General features: G+C 45.7%; 2 protein-coding genes across 5 annotated transcripts; one reads left to right on the plus strand and one right to left on the minus strand.

Moving 5' to 3' along the window:
• Positions 1-10: 10 nt before the first annotated feature.
• Positions 11-2455, minus strand: chst14 (carbohydrate (N-acetylgalactosamine 4-0) sulfotransferase 14). The gene is made up of 2 exons (XM_084012171.1): positions 2002-2455; positions 11-1232 (listed from the first exon to the last, which is right to left on the minus strand). Exons 1-2 carry the CDS (start codon positions 2302-2304, stop codon positions 405-407), a joined length of 1131 nt encoding a protein of 376 aa, XP_083868297.1. The 5' UTR covers positions 2305-2455; the 3' UTR covers positions 11-404.
• A 1876-nt stretch (positions 2456-4331) lies between these two features.
• On the plus strand, positions 4332-25310 carry cracd (capping protein inhibiting regulator of actin dynamics). Of its 4 annotated transcripts, none has more exons than XM_084010769.1 (9): positions 4332-4480; positions 18835-19003; positions 19299-19431; positions 19516-19671; positions 20960-21175; positions 21266-23417; positions 23491-23678; positions 23770-23932; positions 24500-25310. In XM_084010769.1, exons 3-9 carry the CDS (start codon positions 19390-19392, stop codon positions 24658-24660), a joined length of 3078 nt encoding a protein of 1025 aa, XP_083866895.1. In that variant the 5' UTR covers positions 4332-4480; positions 18835-19003; positions 19299-19389; the 3' UTR covers positions 24661-25310. The 4 variants fall into 4 exon arrangements, with proteins under 4 accessions (XP_083866895.1, XP_083866893.1, XP_083866892.1 ...); XM_084010767.1 differs by lacking the exon at positions 4332-4480 and adding an exon at positions 15241-15327 and having other exon boundaries at positions 21275-23417; XM_084010766.1 differs by lacking the exon at positions 4332-4480 and adding an exon at positions 15242-15327 and having other exon boundaries at positions 20963-21175.
• Positions 25311-25670: the final 360 nt, after the last annotated feature.

Here is a 25670-nt window from a genome sequence, read left to right on the forward strand (position 1 = left end):
AGGGGAGATGGGAGGGGGCTGTGTAAAAAAAAAAAACACAAAGCTCGATTTAAAACCCACAAACCTGTGAGTACATTAACCCGTCACCTTCTCCGATGTGTGGATGATAATACAAAATACAACGTTTCGATTTCCATCAAAATAAACCGACTCAGTTGATTTACTGTAACAGTGCATGGCAGGACAATTTGTTCTTACTCTTTGTGTTCAGCTGATTTCAAGCTTTAGTGGTTTTGTAGTCAAGTCAATCATCAGCGATAATATTCGAAACATCTCAAGTAAAGCGAAAACTAAAAGTGTAACAGCTATTGAAATACTTATTTTCCTCTTTTGGAATAAAAATTGTAAAAAAAAAACAAAAAATTTCTATAAAAAATAATCTTTGACCTATAAAAATTGCACAGTTAATGGCGGCAGTGTTCGGTGGTGGTGTTGGGGAGAGGATACGCGTAGAGGGAAAAGTCTAGGATGTACTTGGGCAGCAGTTCCCTCAGAAGCTTCTGCGGCAAGGTGCAGAGGTAATAGTGCAGTGTTTCCGTGGTGACCGGCTTGTACCACGTCTGCCTCTCGGGGAATCGAACGTTCGGCGGCGCTCCGACGCGCTGCAGCACGAACTCCGAGTCGCTCTCGAGGTGCTCGTGGGAGCCGATGAAGTCGTAGGAGACGGCACACGGCTGGCACAGGTTGTACACGGGCATCCAGTGCTCGTTCATGCGCTCGGCGTCCTCGTCCAGAAGGTAGCGGACGAACTCAGCAAAGGTCACGTCGTCCCCCGTGACGGGTGCGTCCTTGGCGAGGCCCTTCCTGTAGCGCGTCACAATCTCCACACCGTACTTCCTCTGGTAGGACTCCATCTCGCCGAACTTGTTCCTGTAGGCGGAGAGCAGGCGCTCCATGGGCTCCCGCACGAACATGAACTTGAAGTAGTGCTTGAGGCGGTGGCGGATCTCGTCGGGCTTCATGGAGGACAGGAACACCAGGTCGCTGCGGTGGTCCATCTTGATCTTGACGTCGACGTTCTCCAGGGCGCCGTTGAGCACCTTCAGGACCCGCTTCCAGTTGGAGCATGCCACCTTGGGCACGTAGCAGTAGAGGAAGCGGTACTGGTCGTTGACCAGGATGTGCTGCAGCAGCGTCTTCCTCTGCGCCGGGCTCAGGGACCAGACGCTGTGGGGCATGTTCTTCTGGCTGCACACGGTCCTGATGGTCCGGTTCCGGATCTCCTGGAGGATCTAAAGAAAAACAAAGACTCTTTACACAACCAATATGTGAAAAAGGAACATCAAGTCACTCTGCTTGTGTCATCGTGATGTCATCGACGTCATCTCATTTAGCGGTGGGATTCAGTCACCTCACGATTCGATTATTAAACGATTCTCGATGCATCACGATGCACCTTTATTTTGGATTTTAAATATAATGAGAATTTTTCCTTCAAATCTTTCAAACCAATTAATATTTGTATGATACAGTTGTTGTGCTACATTAACGTGGAAAGATTACCCCAACAAAGCAAAAAAATATATATGATTAGGGACTTTACTGTATCGATGCAGAATCCTTCAACAATGCATCATAGAATTATTTCTTAATTACTCTAATCTCATTTCAGGCTTGTAGATTTTAAAATATGCCTGCACTGCCTGTGTGGATAAACGTTAATGTTGCTAAAACTAAAAGTTTATATTGCCCAATATTATGGAATTGCAATAATAAACAGATTTGAGTGAACTAAAATAAAAATACAATATACACAATTCGGTATGCATTTACAATTTGTGATATCAACTTGTTGCCTGTTTGATCAAACTTTCAAGCTTTGCAGGAATTCTTAATTTCACATTAAAAGATGACAAAATACACATAATGTGCCATAACGTTTAAGAAAATAGTGTAAAACAGTTCAAGCCACATATTTTACAATATTGTGGAATACAGGGTCTGGACCTAATCAACTCCGGGAGCTCTTGGGACCTCCACGGTGCGCTACGTTCCCCGTACCTGGGAGTCCACGTCCACAGCAGCAGCGGCCGGGCTGTCCCTCCCGACCTGCCCGACGAGGTCCAGCCGCCTGCCGGTCCCCCGTGGGGGAGGCGTCTCCATGCTGCTCAGCATTCCTTTCTCGATCATGAGCAGCAGGCCTCCTGACGCCACGATCACCAGGAACGTGAGCACCGACGGAAGCACGGCGGAGCTGCGGCGGACGAAGCCCGAGCCGCCCGCCGTCGTTCTGAAGTTTATGACCGAGCCGCCGCGGGGTCCTCCGGTCCTCTTTGCCCCGTAGTCCGGCCTGCGAGGGAGCATGGTTTGGGGGTCCGGGTCCGGGTTTCAATATTGGCTTCTTCTTTTTGTTGTTGTTTTGTTGTCTCAAAAGTTCACAGCTAACCTACGTCACTGCGCGAGAGAAAACCGTTGGTTACCTACCACGTACCCATCGTTAACGTAAAACAGCGCGTGAAGCCTCACTAGCACGTATGCAGCCACTTCCGTGTGAACTGTCAAAATAAAAGCGCTTTGACGAACGTGATGCAAGTTGTTTTTATTGAAACAGATGAAAACACATTTACATAAAGTTATTAGTCTGGAGAACGACACGTCTGTCCGCTCACTGTAAACGGGATTATCTTCCAACTAGGCTTGGTTAACGATACTTTAAAAAATGACGTCCGGTTAATACTTTCAAAATAAAATCCTCCCTGGTGCGTTTAGTGCTAAATAAATAATAAACATTTCGTTACGTAAAACGCTAAATAAATATCTATTCTGGCTGCATATTTGCAGAATAAAGTTTTTGTGAACGACTGTTCTGTGATCCTGACCGACCCCCATGCCAGCTGGGACATGTAGTCCAGTTTGTGTAGTTCCTCGGCATTTAGACATTGCTCAGGGGACTAGGATTATTTTTAGGCCACTGAATGAGTGTGGAATTATTTCTCATTTTTTCAAATCAGTGTGGTTACATCATTTTTGAGATGCAGTCCCTACAGTTGGAGGATCTGTCAGAGCCACGTCACCTGACTCCTCTCAGTTCTGGAGAAGCAGCAGCGTCAGCATCACTCTCTCTGCCTCATCCACCCATCCAGGCCTGCTTGGGTGTCCTGTACAGGATTAACATGAACCGAAGACATTTTCTCCCAAAAAATCCAACACAAGGAAGACAAAATCTTCCACAAATGAAGAACGTGTTAAAGGTCAATGCAAATGTAAACCACAGTAGCATGAGCAGGGTTCAGCCACACTTACCATAAATACTTACCACAAATAGAAATACTAGGTCTGCGACTCCTAAAGGCCGTCTTAAAACGCATGTACGGCATAGCTGGTGCTGGATAAATTGTATTTACCCTCTTTATTAAGTTTATAAAGCCTATTACCATAAACCTAGAGGGGGGACAGATTTTAATATTAATCCTTTGCACACTTCCTGGAACAGTCGTTTTATCTACATTAGCGATGTAATCTGTTAGTCGCTTCCAAGTGTGAGGGGCTGATTCATGTTTTCATGAATTTAATACAGGGCTAATAGGTTAAAACATATCTTAATTTAGGCTGTGGGATTTAAAACAAGCTTTCAGGTTTGGAGAACATCCTCCAAATACTGATAGTAGTGTTATTTGACCTTTTCATGCAGAGGTCTTCAAATCATTACTACATGCTTTGTTTTGCATAACATTTTTTATTTGCAACTAACAATCATATTCATCCTCAATTAATCTTCATATTATTGTTCTCCATTTATCATATATAAAATGTTGGAAAATGGATTCCTGTCACATTTAATCAATCTTAAAATGTCCTCAACAGTCCAACGACACCCAAGGATATACAGTTTTCTATAATATAAAGTAAAGTGGGTGAAGCTGCAGATATTATAATATTGGGGTTATTTTATATCTGTTAAGCCATTACAGATATAAATAAATATATAGAGGAATTTATTTCATAATGCCACGTTTGTTTATTCCAGGAGACTTGGCGAAATCCCGCAGCGATTATCTGAAATGGCCCTACAGTTATTGATTAGCTCATTACCGTAAAACCACCGACACAGCGCACCCCAGATCAAAACCTTCGGGAAAACACCGTGCTCTTTTTCTCTCCTCGGGGCGGTTACGGCGTTTCCCATTCAGCTCCTCGATTCTTTAATCACTTCCGAAAGGCGCGAGCTTTACGTTACAGTAGCGTGCTCGCATCGTGACGACCGTGCGCACACACACACACACGCACACACGCACGCGCGCGCGCACTGTACGCCGCCGCCGCCTGCCCTTCTCTCGCAGCCACACCCTCCCATCTCCATCTCACATCTCGTACGCGTGCAGCTGTGCGGGACCGACGGTGCGTGCGCCCCCCCCCTCCCTCCCGTCGGGCACCCGCATCAGCATCAGCAGCATCAGCAACACAAAAGGGTCGGAGCTGCCGGAGCTGCCGGATCCGGACTTCGCCTAGACGCGGATCGGGAGGAGGACTCGCGTTCAAGGTGCCGGGATGTTTCCTCTCTCCTCTCTTCCATGTTGTCCGTCTTTACGCTGCTTGTTGTGCGTTTACATGACGCCGATGACCTTGTCGGCGTTTTCCCACCTCTCATTTTCTCATTGACCCGCTCGCATCTTCTGCTTCATCCTTGTGTGTGTGTGTGTGTGTGTGTGTGTGTGTGTGTGTGTTGTGTGTGCGCGCGTGCAAATGTGTGCGCGTTCCAAATGGGGCAGGGACTCGCAATTTTCTATCCGATTTAAAATGCGCAAACGCCGATGTCAACAGGCCAAATAACGTAATTACGCGTCTGTTTGTGAGATAATAACGCTAATAAATCCAACCTCGTGTGTGTGTGTGTTAATATGTGAGAGAGAAAAAAGCAAAAGGCCACATTCTTTGTTCTCCGCGCGCCAGTTTTACTCTGCAATTAATAGAATGTAATCCCTGTGCGGCATCATCCGCTAATCTGCCTTTTAACGAGGGACGTATCGATCCCTTTTCAGGGTTGCTGTAGTCTCTCCGATATACAGCCTATGCGGGCCTACATGTGCCCATATTTATTCCTTTTAAAGGCGTTTAAATGAGACTGTCACCGTCAGTCTGGTGCTGAGAGGCAGAGAGAACAAGAGGGCATGTTGCCAGACTGCATGCTTGTGTTGGATTCATGCATGCTGGTTTTGTGTTGAAGCTGATGTGTTTTTTGTTGCCGGTTGGTTGCTTTCAGCACCCCCCAGGGTTGTGTGGTATCTTAACTTATGATCCATAAAGTGTATTTATGGGCCTGCGTGGTTGGTTGTTGGTTGGGTGGTTGGTTGGGTGGGTGGTGATGTGTGAAGACAGAGCTCTCATAGTAAAGACGTCACCGAGTTGAGAGTACAGATGTGCTGCAAACGGCTTCATGTCCAACCTGAAAAAGGTTTTCTCACGTGCAGTCAACAACAAACGGAGAGGATCATCAGCACCCAAGGGGTGACTAATGAACACTTTTAGGGGGGGGGGGGTTGTTTGGAGAAATCTGCGGAGAGATACTGGCTTTTTGCAGCATCCATTTTATTTGAGTCATTTAAAACCATCTGACCTCTCAGACTAAAAAACTGTAGATTTGATTTTTAATCACCGCAAGGCAGACAGAGACAAAGTCTGACTCATTGGTTTTTGGTCACAAAGCTGCAGATCTGGCAAACAGGAGTGGGGGGAAAAAATAAATAAAAGACAGACAATTTCATTCAAGTTCATTATGTGATGCATCGGCTTGATCACCTGCATGTTTTGCATGTAAAACTCCAGCCGTTAAAAAGCCTGAATGTGATGAAATAAAGGTTCAGATCTAAGATGTAATACTCATCTTGTAAAAAACAGGATTAGTTATCACCCATCAGTAGTTTATACTATAATATTTGTATTAGTGCCCTCATCTGAAGCACAACATTGTTATTACAGTCTATTGCTCTTCTGTTTCTTATGAGGTCTGACCCAGATCTTCAGTTCTCATCAACTCGCCTAGTGTTCAGCATCAGAGAAAACATGTTTGTGTAACAGCAGGCGGCAACCTCCGGGTCTAAGAGGGGAAGCCGATGCTGAGGTGCCTTAAACTCTCTGCTTGGCCACCAGGGGGTGACTCCCTCTCTGATTATATAGAAGTCTATAAGAAAATGGTCCTACTTCTCTCTTGATTAATTATCTCAGTAAACATTGTAAACGTTAATGCGTTAATGGTCTCAATCTCTAGTTTCAAGTCTTCTTCAATCCAGCATGATGTTCATTTCGTACATTATTGTCCATTTAGAGTCAAACAGACCAGAAAGCAGGGGATGCTTTAGGGGGCGGGGCTTACCTGGCTGATTGGCAGGTCGCTACCATGGCTACCAATGCAGTTAGCTACTAAGATGACTTCAACACTTAGCTGTAAAGTTTACCTTGAATTATGAAGCTAACTTTTTTTAGCAGCTTCACACCAGAATCCAGATGGATCGTGTTCATCAGATCCACCCGTCGCTCCTCCACAGTCCAAATATGGTCACTTCCTTCCACTGGTTGCAAAAATTCCAAGATGCCGAACTAGAGGCTTCAAAACCGTAGTCCACAAACCAACGGGTGACGTCACCATGACGACATCCACTTCTTACACCTATCTCTGCTCTTAGTACGCTATAAAATGTACATTCTGTTCAAACCGCTGCAGACATTTTGGTTTATTCCGCTGATGTGTTTGAGGCATTTAGGTCACCTACAATTTCAGCGTACATTCAAGATAAAATGCAGCGGGCTGTAGATGAAGACGGAATCCCCTATTTCACAATAAAAGTGCATGGATTAAAGAGAAGTAAGGGAAGAAGTGAAGATAAGCAGTTGAGTATTTTGTGTTTGGATTTATCGTGGATCTCCTGCCTCTCTGCACATGAAGTGGAGTCATTAAGACTCATCCTGTGTGGATGTGAATATCTTTGTGTTTGTGCTTCTTTACTGAGGGAGGTTTTCAGTCAGAGGAGCTGCTGTAATATAGGCGCCATGCAGGTTGGTGAAGCCCCATCATTACCATATATATCCCTGTGAGACGCCAGTGGGATGCTGCCAGTACTGGAGGGAGGGAGGGAGGGAGGGGGGAGTTATATCTGTAACAATGCGATTACAGATATAAATAATTAAAGTGTTATTGAGGCTACCGGCGGCTGTTTTTACTTTTAAAATGATCGTAAATGTTTGCTGTTAAGTCACAGAACTGAACCCCACATTGCCCCCGGAGGCGTGTGAATAAATGAGATTAGCTCCGATCCTGATGTGCAGGCGGCTCCTCTTCTATCTGTGTGTTAATGTAAACTGATTGTAGTTTAAAGCGCCTTAAGTTGCCGAAAAGATTAGAAAAGCACTGTTGTACTTAAGGTATCCTTGCTGAACAGCTACTACTTTACTCAGATGAGGACCTAACACTTGTTTCTATTGTTTCGCTCTTACTTTATCGGCAATGATATGTTGTGGTTTCTTTCTTTCTTCAAATGTACTTATTGTAAGTCGCCTTGGACAAAAGCGTCTGCTAAATGCCCTAAATGTTAATGTAAAAGCGCTATAGAAATATACATATTCCATTTATCATTGAACATAGAGGGCTGATTGGATGACGTATTCTTGTAGGCTAACCAGGAAGTTAGCATTAGCATGGGTTCCCTCGACAAAAAGCCACTCCCCTTCCTGTGACCCCTCATGTGAACAATGAGACAAACAAATATTTTTTGATCCCATTTTAATTAAATAACAAATATGACATTAGCGTCTCTCATCTCAACACAATATACACCACCGACGTGGCTGTTAGCTCATCTTGCTAGCTAGCTTAGCTACGTTCCATCGCTAATGTAACGTTATCTTAACTGATGTGTTTTTTTATCAGCCGGGAAGAGAAAGGAGGAGGGCGACCTGTTTACTTCAACAGCACGGCAAAATTGTAACTTTCTTTTTCTTAATTAACAAACATAATTTGTGTAATTTGTGGCACAATCCAAATGGGACCAAAGAAAATGTGTCCCTCATTGTCAATTACGTTCATATTGTACGTAGCCTTTCTTTGGTAGTTTTCCATTGGATTTTGGATTAATGCAGAATGTAAATTCTGCTCCTTTTTTGAAGCATGAATGCAATTCAATTCAATTTTATTTATAGTGTCATATCACAACAGAAGTCATCTCAGGACACTTAACACATTGAGCAGGACTAGAATACGCTCAAGATTTCCAGAGTCAATACAATTTCAAAGTCCCAACATCACCCAGGGGCGTTACAGTGACAGTGGTGAGAAAAAACTGCCTTAATAGGCTTTTAGGCAGAATTCTCGGGCAGCCAAGGCCCTTGGGTTCCAACTGTATTTGGTGTTGGTAGTAGTAAAGTAGTAGCATTAACAGTAATGGTGGTATTAACAGAAGTAGTATCAACAGTAGTAGTCTATGGCAGCAATACAATGCAGAATGCAATCACCGGAAGTAAAAAGCTAACAAACTACATCACGGTCACATGACTTCACATCGCCACCACTAAGTTAAATGCAGCTAGGGTTCTAGCGGTGACGTTTAGCCGTCTCATTTTGTCGCTTGTTAGCGACCTCCTTTTTTAAGATTTTTTTTTTTCGGCTAGTGCACCGTTCATTGCGGGAAACTGATCCCGGGCTGGGAGTCGAACCCGGGATCGCCACGTCGAGGACGTTGAGCCTCTGTGCATGGGGCGGCTGCCCTGACCACTGCGCCACCGGCCGCCCCAACCTCCTTTTTTAAGACGCATTAAAGCCCTCAAAATTCCCCATTCCCGACGTATTTTATATTTTAGAGTAAAAAACGTTAAAATCTCTTGAGCTTCCGTTAAACCACAGACTTCCTTTCATCTAAAACACTAAAAATATCCGTTCCAGACGACGGAAACAGATATGCTAACTCATTTCCTCTCAGGACTCGGTCGTCTATTTCTGAACATGATATTAACAAAGCGGTCGCGGCGGCGCTCCTCATCACAAACAATCCCAATCACACACACGTGCACGCGCGGTTGCTGTTTGCCGCTCGTCCCCCTACAACGAACGCCTTTGTCCGTCGGCCAGAGGAAACCATGAATGCCGCTCTGTTCCCTTCTGGTGGAGGGGAAAACAAAGTGTCACTTTGTGCCTCCTCAGCACCGCAGCACTGACAAACAGGAGAATGCCCATCCCTCCCTCTCTCTCTCTCTCCAGAGTCGTTGAGCGGCAATCTAATTTCTTTAGCTGATATGAGAATCCAGAGGGGCTTTTTTACACCGCTGCACACACCACACACACACACACACACACACACACACACACACACACACACACACACACACACACACACACACACAGCTAAGTTCTCGTTGACACCTGACTCCAGGTAATGCTGCCCTAGTTCCACAGTGACAGCAGGCAGGTGGAAACACACTCACAGATCCCCTCGCACACGGAGCGACCGCCGGACGGTAAGAAGCCATTCTGACCAAAGAGTTGGAAAAAAAGCAAATGATGTCATTGACTCTTTGCGTTTGCTCGCTCTCTGTGTGCAAAGAAAAAACCTATTAAGTTTGTCAGATGTAGTGAATGTTTTTGAATGCACTTCTGAATTTTTGTTCTTTGAATATCTCACATCGCAGCGTTTGAGATTCTCAGAAAAACAAAAGAATAGGCCTTTCTTTTGTTGTTGTTGTTGTTTCTTTGAGTGCTGTCACTAAACCGTCTGCTAATGTGGAAAATGCAGCCTCGGTCATGTGATACGTGTTGCGTGTCGTTTAAAAAAAAAAAAAAAAAAAAAATCCATTGTTTCTCCGCATGCACCCTGTGGATCAGTAAGAGAGCTGGACAAATGCCAACAAACACCTGACAGAGCAACGTCTGAACGAAAAAAATGCAGCATTATATAATTCATAAAGGTGGTTTGTTTACTGCAGCCCTGCTGTTGGGTCTGGTTAGTCCTACTGCTGGGGGTCGTTTAGGACCTCGAACCAGGTGTTTAGCAACAGTAGTTTAGACTGAAATGTCTAATTTACTAGAGGATGCATTTCCTTGTTATTTAGCACATAGTCATGGTCCCCAGAGGGTGAATTCTACTCTGATTGTCTGATTGCATGGAAGTCTATGAGAAAATGAGCCTACTTCTCTCTTGATTTATTATCTCTCTATAAACATGAGTTTATGGTCTCAATCGCTAGTTTCAAGTCTTCTTCAATCCAGCATGATGTTCATTTAGTACATTATGGTCCATTTAGAGTCCAACAGACCAGGAAGCAGGGGATGCTTTAGGGGGCGGGGCTACCTGGTGATTGACAGGTCTCTACCACAGCGTTTGTCCATGTTTTCCTCTTACAACTTTAATACTGCCTTAAAAAATATCAGCGTATGGTCGTCTTTAGCTCCACCCTCTTGTTTCACTTCTGGTTCCATAAAACCAAGATGGCGACGGCCAAAATGTCAAACCTGAGGCTTCAGAACCAGGGATGCTAATGTCGCAGGGACTACGTCCATGTGTAATATACAGTGTAATAAAGCCACTTGGTCATTCACCCTGAAAAATGACCGAAATAGTTGACACGAGTCATAAAGAATGAAAGTAGTAATATTGTAGAGAAGTTCGAAATTTGTTTTCTTTCCCGCCACAGACCCCGAGCCAATCAGCATGAAGTGGGTGTTACCTAAACCTAACGATGTACTTTTGTAGCATTTTTTTGTTGTAGTTTTATTTTGTTCGTTAACCACGTGTTTCCCAGGAAACTCAATTGAGAGCGTGGTTGGGTTGTAGGGGAAACGTAAGTTTGACTTTCTTACTCCGACACAAAGTAATAAACCACTAATATAGTTTTTATACTGCCTCGTGATATATATACTGTCACAGCTGAAGGTCGACTCGCTCACCAGCTTTCACACGTTTTCAACGGTCTTAGTCAGCATACAGATTACTCATTTTGGCTTGAAAATGCTCAAATTCAGTGATTCTGAGCACATTTGTGACTCTTTGTCCATTTTGGCTTTAAAGTTGTAGTTCTATAAAAAATGTATATTTTTATATCAGCTCAAACTATCACTATATCATGACAGGAGAACACGAGACAGATAATGTGTGAAATAATCAGGCTTATCTTCCTCCTTTTAGTCTCTGAATAGCTTTTGGAAGATTCCTCCGTGTAAGGGAAATCGACCAATCAGAACGGAGGAGTCTCTTTATGGTAACATCTCTCTACTATCTCTCCTCCTCCCGATGCTCATATTTTGAGTCTAATTAATTTTCTATTGCAATAATGAATTAGTCAATATGATATCAGATATGCGTGCATATTGTATTTTCCCTTTTATGTTTCCTGTGTCATAATTCAATTAAATGCACACTTTAAAAGGAAACTTATTTGGCTTATTTGTTGTGTAGAAGTGCGTTGCTTCTGTTTGAATTGTTTGTGATAAACATTTTAAATCTTCCATAGAGAACAGAGACATACTGGTGATGTCTCGCATGCACACAGTTGACAGTGAAAAATAATAACAGAGGGTTTTTAAAAAGAAGAAACATCCAGACCACCCTGAATATGCTCTTTTGTTTTCTCATTGAAAAATATTGGCTGCTGCTGCCACCAAGGCCTTCAGAATAAACCCGTCTGGGGAAAGCAGCATTGCAGTTATAACTGCAGTATGATACGTTCAGCATGAGAAGGTTGAATTTGATGGTTATCTGAATGTTAGACGGGATTATTGTGGGACTTACCATCGTGTCATGACTTGCTTTAATCCTTGTTTTGGCATGATTCATGATTCATCATCTGATATTTAGTTCCCACATTTGTGGCTGCCCAACCCTATTTTTTTATTGTTGTTTTTGCACGTAGGTGACGTTAAACAGCATGTGCACGTTGATCATTTTGTTCAGCTGCACATGCAGGTGTGTGCAAAGTGAACTAGCATTTCCACTAGAGCTGGAAACGTTGCAGTAAATGTCCAAACATGCGTTACATGGATTTACTGAGGATTCTAAACAGTGTCTTACTTGCAGGAAAACCTATTAAAACTTACTTAAGACTGATGGCCTCCAGGCATCCAGATGCAATGCATTATGGGGCAGTTGAGATTGTGCAATGATCTCATACATGTCTCATATAGAAATTCGGCTCGTTGGAGATGAGCTGCGGTCCAGTCGGACGGTTTCCAGCAGCCTTCAAGTCATTTATAGGAAGTCACAGGAATAGCTACATCCTGTCAGATCTGTAGGCAGCCTGTAGTTTTATCGACCACATTAAGATAGTTTGTATATCTGTGGAAATGTTTTTGCATCATCATTGTCTTCTATCCTCTTTTTAAGTCGACCGTGTAAATCACGTTGTGATATTGTATAATATCATGTTTGTTAATAGATTTAAACCTTTATTGCGTAACATGAGACACAACGATCAAGCGTTAAATATCAACAATCACACTGAAAATTAGGGATTTTCTCCAAAACGTGGTCAATCAGGTCTTTGCTACCAGGTGTTTCCCATCATGCTCTGGGGCTTGCACCACCATGGAGCAAGTATGACGTATATAACTAGCATGCATTGCGTGAATTGGCCTTGGCTCATCTCAAACTCGCCTATTCTTGTATGTTGCGATTTCAAACACAGACAGAGATGTGTTGTTCGAGTCCACTCTGTCTTGTCTCCTCTGACCCTCCCCGCTGCTTCTGTTTACACGTTACCATGGAAACCAGAGGATGCTCATCCCTCACGAGGTTGCGCCACTCTAACAGTGCTTCCTCATGCATCCCATGTCACCTCCCTCGTGCCATTCTCATGTTCCCTCCGCTGTGACTTCACCTAACAGACCTGACAAATCTGTTTCTGTTCTGTGTTTTGTTTCAACGTGTCCCCCGCCCCCCCGACGTCACTGCCACCGCCGTGGACGCAGCAGCAGCAGCATCAGCGGCGCCGACGCTCGTCTGGGTAAAAAAAACAACAACAAAGCTTTGTGCAAGGCGATCGATGTTCCCTAAGGTTTTACTGCAGTGGTGCGCAGCCGTTTCGAGCTGTGCAGCTGAAATAGGTAAACAGTTACACGGCACCCCCCTCGCCCTCGCCACGTTCGTCTGTCTGCTTTTGTCGGCCAGCTACTTGTGCTGTAAGGTTTTCTTTTATGGCGCTTAGCTGCTGCAACATGAAGCCATGATGCCTTTGGACTTTGGCAGTTGCTCCCGCGGCGTTGAGCCGCCATCGAACGGCATCGAGCCGCCAGGGCCGAGACGCAGCATGGCGTTTTGCTGCCACCTCCACCAAAGGCATTTCCTCTGCTTGTGTAGAGCACATGGCCACTCCTCGTGCTTCCCTCATCCCATCTCGAGCTGCTCCTGTCCACTGCAGTGACAGGACTGCAAACACAACACAACACACACACACACACACACACACACAGAAACACACACACACAGCTGCTTCAGCACGTGTAGATAAACAGACAAACAAGAAGAGAATCACTCTTTGCACCAGCGAACACAACGGCGTTACAGTCTGTCTGTGTTCCAAAATACCCATGATGCTCGTCTGCTCCTTGTTCCACACTGGCAGGACAAAGAGGCTTTTTTCCGGGGGGGGGTCAGACATTTCTGAGAGAGTCTGTCCAGGTCCGGCTCTGTACCCCACCAACCCCCACCCCAAGGAAGGAAGCCCACGGGATGCTGATCCCACCGGAGACAGCCGGCCTCTCTCAGTACTGTCTCACTCTCTCGGTACTGTCTCACTCTCTCAGTACTGTCTCACTCTCTCTGGGTTTAACACTCCCGGGTTTGCTTGTGGTTTTCACACATTTTTCCCCCCGCTGGACATCAGAAAACCTCTGGCTCAGCAGACCGCCGTGGGAGGAGGTTGAGGTTCAGGGTTCACGTCTGTGGTTGGTTGGTTTGTGTGGTTTAGCTTTGCATCATTAGACAAAGCAGCAAAGGGTCAAACCACTGGAAGTGATGATGAGCTTTAGCATGCACGTCTGGCAACGGAAGTACAGCAATAAGTTGTCAAGGTTGGCAACATACAAATATGGTGAATGCAAACAACTGACTCTCCAGATGTGTGTGGTGTGAGTGAGTAGGATACATTATTAGGGCCCGAGCGCCGACAACGTCGGGCAGCGAAGCCCTATTGTTATATATGTATTTGTGGGAGGAGCCTAACGTGTCACGTGACACCAGAGTGAAAAATCACGAGACACTACGTTATCTGTGCTCACGTAACAGAACACCAAACAACGCTGCGTTGGGTGGTCGTATTGTTAGCTTCCTCTATCGTTAATACATTTTTTTACAGGATGGGACGTGGCTAAGCGTTGGTGAGGTACGTTGCGTGAGACGAGAGACGTAGTTCACTGAGCGTTTTTCAAGCTAAACTAATCTGATGACAGGGTGCAAGTTTCTTGACGTGCAAAATTATTTTCTTTTGTTTGCATAACAAATTTGCATAATATATTGGCAACACATTTTTTAAATACATTGTAACAACGTTTATTATCTACACCAACCGTTTACGAAAACTACTACGACTGCCGATCGGCCGACGGTCACCACTTATCGGTCACTCATTAAACCGGAACACCTGTTGATCCGAAACAATCACGATCTTGTCAGAAGAGGCGCGCCATTACAGGGTAAACACCGGTGTGATGAAAGATCGAGATCATGGCCCCGTTCCATTTTTTTTGGCCTGGACCCTTGTAATCAGCATGCTGGTTCACTCGAACACTAAATGGAATGGGACCATGATTCCTTGTTATCAATTAACGTGGCTTTGAAAAGGGTCTGTTCTGTAGAATTTGAATCCTTTGTTGGTTTATCGACTCTGAGAACCGAAACGCGCAACAACCAGACATCTTTAATAATCTCGCCAACTCGTGCAGACAGCTCCGATAAAACGCTGCATCCCGTTGCCAAACATGTTCCCGCGTGTTGTGACAGCGTCTGCTGTAAAAGGCTTTTTTTTCCCTCCTCCTGCATCCTAGCTGTGTGTTGTCATTTCAGACATACAGCTGCCTTTTATTAGTGGCAGCGTTTCTACAACAGAGTGGCCTCAGAGGGCTCGTCTTGCTTTTTAAAACAGCGGGGGCTTTATCTCGGCCCCAGACGAGCCGATCAGCAACAGCCATTCTGCAGGAGCTCACGAAGCCGAAGCGTTTTCCATAATAAGGCCAGGAGGGGATGGAGAGGAGCTCCCGTCCCTCATCTCTCATGTGTTTCTCTCGTCCTGAGAATGATGATGCTCACTTCCTCCTTCTCCTCTCACCACAGCTGAGGTGTGCAGTCACCATGGCGACGGACGCCACGGAAACTAAGCACGACGTGCTTTTAGAGGTAACCGAATCCAAAGGCCCAGGTAAATAGGAAATAACAAACAAAAAGAGTGCTTTTATCTCCATCTTAAAGAGACGGCTTATTAAAACGGATTCACTGAATGTGTTTTTTGATGCTGTCTCTTTAAGAGGTGCATGGTGTGGTGCTGGTTGCTGGGTTGCTCTGTCCACGTTTCTCACTTCTTTTACTTCCTCTTTTTCTAGTTTGGCAGTTTTAAGACATAATATTGTAATAATTATGTCAATTTTATTAAGAAAGTGTTATTTTTTGCCGTTTCCCCCCCGTTTTCTCTATGCTAAGCTAAGCTAACGGACTGCAGTGTCATATTGATCTTCTCATTGAACTCTGCTAGAAAGCAAAGTGCATTTTCCTAAAATGTCAATTGATCGGAAATGAAGCAGCACCGCTGGTTCGAGTCCGACCCGCTGCACCGCGAGCACACAGGCAGCTGCAGTTAGCGGCGGCATCGGGTCTGTGAGAGTGCTGCCGTCGAGTCGTCCGTGCTGCATAAAAAAAAAAGAAAAAAAGTGCCCTTTCTCGTTTCACGCGTGAGCGGCTGAGCGTGCCCACGGGGCAATGCATTATGGGCCACGTTACCAGAGCAGAAACACTGCGAGAGCGTTCTGCAGGGAAACAGACCATCGGTTTCACTGCGAGAGTCTAGCTCACTGCTCTCAGACGGAGCGTTAATATCATCGGTTTATAAAAACACCTAGTCTTTAATTCTTGTTCTTTTGTTAATTATAATCAAAATCAATGGACAAAATCTGATTTTTGGAAAGATGGTTAAATACATTAAAAAAAGCAATTCCCCAAAGAAATGTTCACCCTTTCTTTTCCCAACAAACACATAAAACTGACACATTTATAGCAAACCGACTTTTATTATGAGATCTGTCAACATCATATAAAGAAGGAAAGAAGGGTTGCGACCCCAAGAGGAAAAAATCTTATAATCACGAAAATAGTACATTTCTCAGAACGGCCACCCAGAATACTTCAGTATAAATACTTAAGTTCAGGATTATCCAACACCCAGGACTTTCACCCAGGAGACTAGTGTTCCTGTAAATCATACATTTCATTACGTTACCAAAAGTCAATTATAATTATAAAAAAGTGTGAAAAGTTCAACACATACTTTTTTTTAAATAATGTACGGTACATACGATAATTCATACATCAAATACAGAAACATCTAAGATACATAAATGTTAAACTATGGAACAAAAAATCAATAAAAATGAGATAGGCTACTTATAAGGTTACTTTACATAAGCAAAAGTTGACTTTTTATAATTACGTAGATTATGTACATTTAATAAAAAAAACATATTTAGGTGATGTTAGATACATTATGTTATTGGATGTAACTGAAAGTCAGCATTAACGTTATTAAATACACGGCTGTGTACGTTATTTTCTGCCAAACTGTAATCTGTTCACTCCTAAACCAAACCACATAGTTTTGTTGCCTTAACCTAAATAGGAGCACAATGTGACTGGAGATGTAATTTTAAAATGATCAAAACTGAAATTTCTCGACTTAACAAAAAAATTAGAACTTTCTAAAATGTAGCTTAAAAGAGATTTCTGTGTAACATTTTTGCACATATGAAAAACCGAATTATATCAAATAACCCTCATTCTCTGCATATCCACGTCTTTCACAGCAATCAAATTCTTGCTCGCAAAAAAAATAATATATATATATATATATAATAAAATAATAATAAAATAATAAAATGCATATATATATATATATATATATATATATATATATATATATATATATATATATATATATAATAAAGATGCATTTTATTTAAAGATGGTAAGTGAGTTTACTTTTACCCATGATGCCTCCTGGTACGGTCAGCAGCATGCAAAGTGAAATCCCACACCCTGTTGCTACTTATAGCCGTGAAAGGGATCCGAGCGGATCCCTGAGAAGGTCTGGTGTGCCCGGCGGTGTAGAGTAGCTCACTTAGTCCAACCAGCGGCCCTCCACACACACACACACACACACACACACACACTGAGAAACTCTCTTCATCACTATATTATTATTTGGAAATGAAGCTAAAACATGTGTTTACATATTTTAAACGGCATCGTGATGCCTCATCCTCGTCATACGTGGGAAAGTTTAGCCTCGAAGTCTCTGGAAGGAACGATGACGAGGAAAAAAAAGACATCAGCCAAAAGTCCAAAAGTTAGTTTCTTAACTTCATGACTTCCTGATGAACCTGACAGCGTTTATTATAGCCGTCGCTGTGTTTTATTACACAGATCAGACGAGGGCGGGTCGGTAGACGAGGGGCCCCCAGGCAGAGACATGGGAGAGGCCCCTCCATCTCTCACAGAGGGGCAGGAAGCACGGAGTTGTTGTTTAGACTCTTCTTCTCCTTGTTTGTTGTCTTTTGTCTTTTTGTTATTCTTTGTGATTTTTTTGTTCTTGTGGGTGGTTTCCACTCTCTTGTAGACTTTTCTTGTCTCTTTGTGGTGGTTTTACACATTTTCACAGTAGTTGTGAGTCTGTTTGTGTCTCTTTGTAGTCAGTTTGTGTCTTTGTTGTTTTGGCTCTTTTCATCTTCCTTCTAAGTATCTTTGTGTCTCTTTGTCAATATTTGTCTCTTTTTGTAGTTATTTTGTTTGTATTAGTTGCGTATTGTCTCTTTGTCGCAATTGTTTGTCTTTGTGGTTGTTTTTCTTCTTTATAATAGTCTTTGTGTCTCTTCATAGTTATTTTGTGTCATTTGGTGTCTCTGTCTGTATTTATTTTGTGTCTCGTCTTTTTAAGTCTCCTTGTATTTCCTTCGTGCCTCTTTGTAGTGATGTTCTGTCTTTGTGGTTCATTTGTCCCTTTTAATAATACTTGTGAGTCTCTTTGTGTGTCTTTGCAGCAATTTTGCATCTATTTGTAGTCGTTTTGTCTCTTTAAGTGATACTTTGTAGGTAAAGTTCAGAGGGGCCCCTGACCCTTTGTGGCCCCCTTGGCCCTTGTTCAGCAATCTATCCGTGAGGCCATGCTCCTTTTTATTTTATTGTTCTGTCCTGATTTGATATGAGAGGGATTGCCTTCCTGCCGATCACTGAGAGAGATTACGGGGTGAAGCGATGAGCGGTTATATGAGTCATAAAGTAAAAACGAAACTTGGAGCGTCGTTATCTCTGTGAAATATTGCAGGTCAATACTGTGGAAATTAACTTGTTGGAGCCATGTGGACCGGCAGGATGTCGTTGTGGGTTTTTACTGCTTCCATTCTGGGATCTTGTCCCTCTCTCTCTCCCTCTCTGGCTGTTTATCTCTTCCACTTCCTCCCTGAAATACCAGTTAGTGTGGAACCAAAGAGCCGAGGTTTTCTTCTCACTCCATCTGCTATTTTTTTAAGTTTTCTTTTAATTCAATCGATTGCATTTCATCCTCCACGTGTGCACAGACTCCACTCCGTCCTCGCTCCTTATCCCAGCTATGAAGATTAACGACGTGATTGCATGACGTCATCCATTTCTCTTTTACCGACAGAGAGAAGGCGACAGGGCAAGTTCCAGCCCTTCAGACGACTCTTTGGGAGGAAGAAGAAGAGGGAGGCGAAGGGGGGCTTCGATGGAGCGGAGCTGAGGGCCAGTTCGTCTACCGGGGAGGTGTGCAACGGGGTCGTATCTGATGATGAGGGGTCCGATCAACATCTGAGGTAACTACGCAGATAAAGTCTCAGTTTTTATCTTGAGTTATACTGATAAAAGCTGCAGTTCTTATTAATAATTTAGAGCCTCTACAGGAAGGTGGCGGATTTTCTTATCAGATTTCTTCTCTCTTGCAGCAAAATGAAAGTGTTGAATCACAGTCTCGTTGCTGCAAGTTGCGCAATCTGTTGCACAACGAGCTCCTTTTAATTGATGTGCTGAAAAACAGGTCATTCGGTTCTTTTATGTGAAAAAATGAATGAATGAATGAATGAGGACGCTCCTCTTCTTTCTCCTCTGCAGGGAGTTGAATCCCATCGGATCTCGAGCCCTCTCACACGATAGCATCTTCATCCCAGAGGAGCCGGCGAGCGAGGCCGGTCCAGACCACAGCATGTCCCAGGAGAACGTCTCGGATAAAGTCAGGAACCTGCAGGTGGGCCTCGTGAGGACGGTTATGGACGGTGTCTTCTTATGTCCGCATTACGTAACGTGGCTTCCCTTTTTTCCTGTCCACCAGCGGCAGATAGCACAAGGGATAAAGTTTGGCCAGAGGCCTCCGTCTCTGAGGAAGAGCGAAGGAGATGAGGGGAGTTCGGACGAGGAGGAGCTTCCCCGGAGTCCCCTGAAGGTTTTGGCCCAGGTAGAAGCAGGACCAGCCGACACGGAGCCAAAGGTAAAACTACCTGTCATCTTATTCTTTAAAGGGGAACGCCACCAAGTTCACACATCAACGTCTGCAGGTGTACTCTACTCAGCTCTACTGAACACGTTGGAAAAATATCTGTGGGGGAGGAGTTACAAAGAAGTGAGGTCACCAGACGTTAGCTGATACTACAGCCGTCTAAAACATGTGACAAGAACGGGAGACAAGTCAGTAAACTGCTGATGATGTTTTATTCTAAATATTTAGGAAAGGGCGTAGATTGTGGAGAGTGAAGGCATCAGCAGTGAGTTGGATATGTGGACCAATGAGGGTGTACCAATGTTGTCCAAAGCAAAAATGTGGATGATGTGGCTCCGGGGACAGAGGACGGGATTAGGATAAGGACCCGGATCTGTGTCTGGTCCAGACTACACAATGGTCACTACGTCAGATGAGGCCGTTATAGAGACGTAAAGTCTCTCAAACAATCACGACCACTAGTCTTTTCACGACCTGACATCCTTGCTCACCTTCCTGCTGTTTCTCTCTGGCTTTTTTCTTTCTTCCGTCTGTCTTGATATTCTGTCGGAGGAAACATCAAAGAGGTCACCTGACGGGACCACAAAGGTCCGTCTGTGCCCCGGTCGAGCTGTGGTTTCTTGCTTCTGGCGGTAAAAACCGGACGCTCCCACTCACTTCCAGAGCAGAATAGAGAGACCCGTGCGGTCCGGGAGTGGTCGGAAATTAAAAGCACTTTTAGTTTTATCATCCGTTACATCTCAGTCTTTAATACGGGCTCAAGATGTCTGCAGAATGTGTTAAAGGGGATGTTTTATAGCGGTAACGTCTGAGGAGATGAGGTGTTTCATATTCGTTTGTTCAACTTCCTTACAAACGAGCATAATACACCCAAATCGATGGCAGTTGCATTATGGGTGATGTAGGCCACATCAGATTTGATGAAGAACAGGAATGCATTGAATAAAAAAAGAGGAATATTTCTGGTTCTGTTTGCATCAATTTAGATCCTTAAAAAAAAAAGAAGAAAAAAAACCTGTCCATCGTGATTCTGACTGTTATTATGGGATGTATTGTGGGATGCTTCCATAACACGTCTTGTTGTGGAAAATAACACATCCCAAATACACATTTAGGTGTTTTTGTCTACTTTGCTTCACCTAAAGTCACCATCCGATAATGCCTCATTTGTATATTTAAACATAACATTTCAGAAAATCTGCAATATCATAGGCATATCTAGGAGTTAACATATTTTACCCTGTTCCCCTTCATAAAAGCTCTGTTATTGTGATCGAAGCAGGTCCAGGGGCCTCAACAAGCCGGACCACCCAGCACTCCGGTGAAGTCCCCGAGGTCCAAACGGGTTCTTCAGCCCGCCGGCACCATCGAGTCCATCAACCTGGACGCCGTCCCGCAGTCCGTCCCTCGCTTGGACAACACGGCTGCCAAGCATAAACTGTCCGTCAAACCGAAGAACCAGAGGGTTTCACGCAAACATCGGCGGTTTACGCAGGTGAGTCACCTTCAAATGTGTCTCAGCACGCCGTTAGATTTATTTTGTGATGATTGTTTGTGGTTAAGATCATTTTTCTACATCCACCAGGACCTCCAGGAGGTCTCCATCCCCGGTGTGGTGGAGGAGGAGGACGCCAAGGCGGCAGGTGTCTCCGGGGACGACCATCGCCGCGCGTCCGTTGAATCCCTAGAAGGCTTCAAGAAACAGAGACTCCATGAGGAGGAGAGGCAGGAGACGAGGAGGAAGAGGGAGCTGGAGGAGCAGAGGGTCAGACGGGAGGAAGAGGAGACCAGGAAGAGGGCGGCAGAGGAGCTGAGGCTGCGTGGGCTCGAGGAGGAGAGGTGTCGTAGACAGCAGGAGGAGGAAGAGGCAGAGAGGAGGAGGCAAGAGGAAGAGGAGAGACGGATCAGAGAGGAAGAGGAGACAAGGCAGCGAGAGGAGGAAGAGCGGATGCAGAGGGAGGAGGAGGAAAGGAGGATGCGGGAGGAGGAGGAGAGGAGACTACTAGAAGAGCAGAGGAGGAAACGAGAGGAGGAGGAGGTGAGGAGGCAGCAGGAGCTTGAGGCCGAGAAGAAGAGGAAGCTACGGGAGGAGGAAGAGGAGAGGAAGAAAAGGGAGGCAGCGGAGGAGCTGAGGCTGCGGGAGGTGGAAGAAAAGAAAAAGATGGAGGCGGAGGAGAGGATGAGGAAAGAGCAGGAGGAGCAGAGGAAGGCCGAGGAGCTGCGATGGAGGGAGATGGAGGACAGACAGAGGCCGTTCTCCTTCAAAGTGTCCTCGGGAGAAAAGCAGATCTTGTTCCAGAAGGTCAATCTGACGCCAGTGACGCCGGCCTCCAGCCACCAGGGCGGCGCCGCGGGTGAGCGGAGAGAGAGCGTGATGTCCTCCTCGTCCGAAGGCCCAGAATCTCCCAACCTGCCGGCGTCGCCCTTCGTCCCCCACACGGCCATCTTGGTGACGGGCGCGCAGCTCTGCGGCACCGCCGTCAACCTGGACCAGATCAAAGACACCGCCTGCAAGTCTCTGCTGGGTCTGGGAGAGGACAGGAAGGCCCAGGGGACACCGCCGCCGGCCAAGAGCAAGACCTCGCCGGACCGCATGTCTGGCAAAACCAAATCCCTCAACGAGTCGTCGCCCTGCACAGACCAGTCGGTCCTGGCGGAGTGGGCCAGCATCCGCTCCAAGATATTCAAGGGTGTGGAGGAGGGGAAGTACGAGGAGTACCCGGAGCCGGGCAAGAGCCCTTCGGGTGGCGAGGACTCGCCTGCGTTCTCGCACAGCAACCTCAGGAAGACTATGTCCGCCAGCGCCAAGTTCTCCATCACGCCTGCGAAGAAGAAGTTCGGAGATTCAAACAGGAACTCCGAGGTGTTGGGTGCCGACGACAAGGAGGCGGGAGAGGAGAGTCCTCGGTCCGTCAGTCCCGCCGCCGCCACTGCCGCCACTGCCGCCACTCCGAGCAGCAAACCTCAGAACAGGATGAGCAAAACGGTCCGCATCGCGGAGAGAGACCCGGAGGAGTGCATGTTTGCCAAAGACCTCCCGTCGTTCCTAGTCCCCAGTCCCGGGGCCAAACCCGAGGTATCCGAGTCGAAGGGCAGGGCTCAGAGCGAGACGGCGGCGTCCGACAGGCGGGAGGAGGCGGGCCAGCAGGACGGCGAGGACAAGGTCTCGCCTTTTGGCATCAAGCTGCGGAGGACCAACTACTCCCTCCGCTTCCACAGCGAACAGTCCACGGAGAAACGGAAGAAGCGCTACAGCGCCGGGGACAGCTTCGACGGCGTCCCCTCGCCGCTCACCCCCATCGAGCCGGACTCCGACGCCTCCTCCGTCTTCTCCGACAAATCCGCGAGCCCCACGTCGCCTCAGAGAGAAGGCACAGTGGGCAAGTACCTACACGCCTCCCCTGCCGGCCCTCGGGCTAAACCGGGCAAACCCAGCAGCCCAACCGCACACTGCGACGGCGAGAGAGTGCACTCCAAGCCACCGCTGTACCGACGACCGACCGCCTCGCCCAAACCCACACCTCCCCCGTCGCCGCTCCCTAAAGTGGTCCAGGTGCCTGCAGGCGATGCCGTCATCCAGAGGACAGTGCCAGCGGAGGAGGAGCCCTCGGCGGTGGCTCAGCTGCACCGGAGCAGCCAAGTGGAGGAGGAGCCTAAGGAGAAGAGGTCCTTCTTCCCCTCCATCAACATCCCCTGGAGGGAGAAGACAGACAGGAAGGCGGAGCTTATCAAGAGAGGTCAGTGTCCATCAGAAACATGTCACTTCTGCACGGCAGCAGCATCTTAATAATATGTCGATACGCCCCACAGAGAAACCGTCGCTGCAGAGCAGGCACTCGCTGGACAGTTCCAAGGTCCAGGAGAAGGAGTCCGGGCCCTTGTGGATCACGCTGGCCCTGCAGAAGCAGAAGGGCTTCAGGGAGCAGCAGCAGCACCGAGACGACCGTCGGAGCCACAGAGAGACCAAACAGTCCGACAAACACAGAGAGAGAGACAGTGTACGCCACCAGACCGCCTCTGTACACAATCTCATTATTCATGTAATCTCCCAGGATGTTTTTCATCTCTAATCCCTCTCCCCCCCTGCAGGTGACGCTGGCGAGCCCCACGGAGAGCAGAGGGAGCGGCAGCACCAGTCCGTCCTCTAAACCTCAGACCCCAGAGGAGCCCCGGAGACCCGACAGCCTCCTGGGACGGTTTGAGCGCCGAGAACATCTGAAAAAGGCCAACACTTTACCCAGCTCTGTCACTGGTAAGAACCAGCATGTCTGCCTTTAACTAGGAAACATATTGCTGAGGTTATTATTCCAGTGAGTTTAAAACAAAATAAAAAATTGCTAAGATTTTGATATGTGAGGATGAGTGCCTGCTCTGTAGGGATGCTGTTTTATTTTAATTTTAATATATATATATTTTATATACTTTTCTTATATATAAATATGTTTAAATGTATTTATTTTTATATAGTCTATACGTTTTTACATTTATTCTAAAAATCTAAGAAACACAAAATATTTGACGGTTTCAGGTTCTGAAATGTTTAAAATGTTCTTTTCCTCATTTTACAGTTTACTTTTAGTAAAGTTAGTATATTGAGGTTTAAGACTGTTGGTTGGACAAAACAAGACTAGGACACCGTGAAGGGCAGTTTTCACAGTTTGCTGATGTTTTAAAGGCCATATATGTCTAAAAGACAAAAAATTGTAATCTAAATAGTTGCAGCTAAATCAGTCATTAAACTTCTTTCAGAAAGCTGTAAAAGTCTGTGTTGGTAAAGGATGGGTTTGTAACTAATCCCTGTTCTTGATCTATGGCTCAGTTGAGATTGCAGACTCTACCCCGTCGCCCCCTGCTGTTAAGGAGGTGTCAAAGCGCTTCCCCTCCAGTGACTCTCCGCAGGTGTGCACAGAGCCGGCGTGGTTGGCGCTGGCCAAGCGGAAGGCCAAAGCCTGGAGCGACTGTCCTCAGATCATCAAATAAAAACCCCCGGCACGACTTCGGACCGGGATCCGGTCTGCCTCGAGACTGCACACTGCCCACGGGCTCGAGAACACCATGGAATCCCTCCTGACTGTGAAACAAGTGAAGCCCTCCATCACCTCGTAACCCAACACACACACACACACTGGCTGGTACTATTATCATGTTAAAGTGCGCTTCACGTTAAAGTATTCCAATACGATCGCACAGATATATGTAAACAATTGTTGCGAGCATGCACATACTGTATTCAAACACACGGAGTATAATAATGTCCCACATATTACAGTCTGGGGGGGGGGGGGGGGGGGGGGGGCAGCCAATCACAACCACGGCTGGCCAATGCAATAGCCAAGCCTGAGTTTTCTTTTTTCATTTTGTAGCCAACTGTGTCACCATGGTTGTAAATAAAAAATTCGCTCAACACAAATTAGGGTGAAGCACTTGTTTAGTAGAGAATGGGACGCTGACGTGTGACACTGTTTAATGAGGGTAACTGTCTGAATCGTGTTGTAAGGGCTACCAGTAACAATAACTCGACATGACCCCGTTGGATCTGCTGCTGGACGCCTCATGGAAGTCTTATCGGTTATCGGTATTATTTATTCAGAGCGGCGGATTTATGGATGTTGAAAACCATGGGTGGATTACTGAGGGTGGGGGGGTGTAATGGCACAGGCCCCAGGGGGCCCAATGTGTCAGGGGCATCCTGGACATTAAAGTAGGCAGAGACTCTAAATGATCACATAGAGGCCTAAAACAACTGCAAAGAGACTGATATTATTAAAGGGGGGAAAACAACCACACAAATGTACTACAAAGAGACACGAACTGACCACAAAGAGACGCACATTTACTACAAAGGCACTCAAACTGGCTACAAAGAGACGCACATTTACTACAAAGACACTCAAACTGGCTACAAAGAGACTCAAACTGGCTACATGAGACACCAACTGACTAAATGAGACACAAACTGACTAAATGAGACTCAAACTTGCTACATGAGA

Source organism: Eutrigla gurnardus (assembly GCF_963514095.1).
Source record: "Eutrigla gurnardus genome assembly, chromosome: 6".
NCBI lineage: Eukaryota > Metazoa > Chordata > Actinopteri > Perciformes > Triglidae > Eutrigla > Eutrigla gurnardus.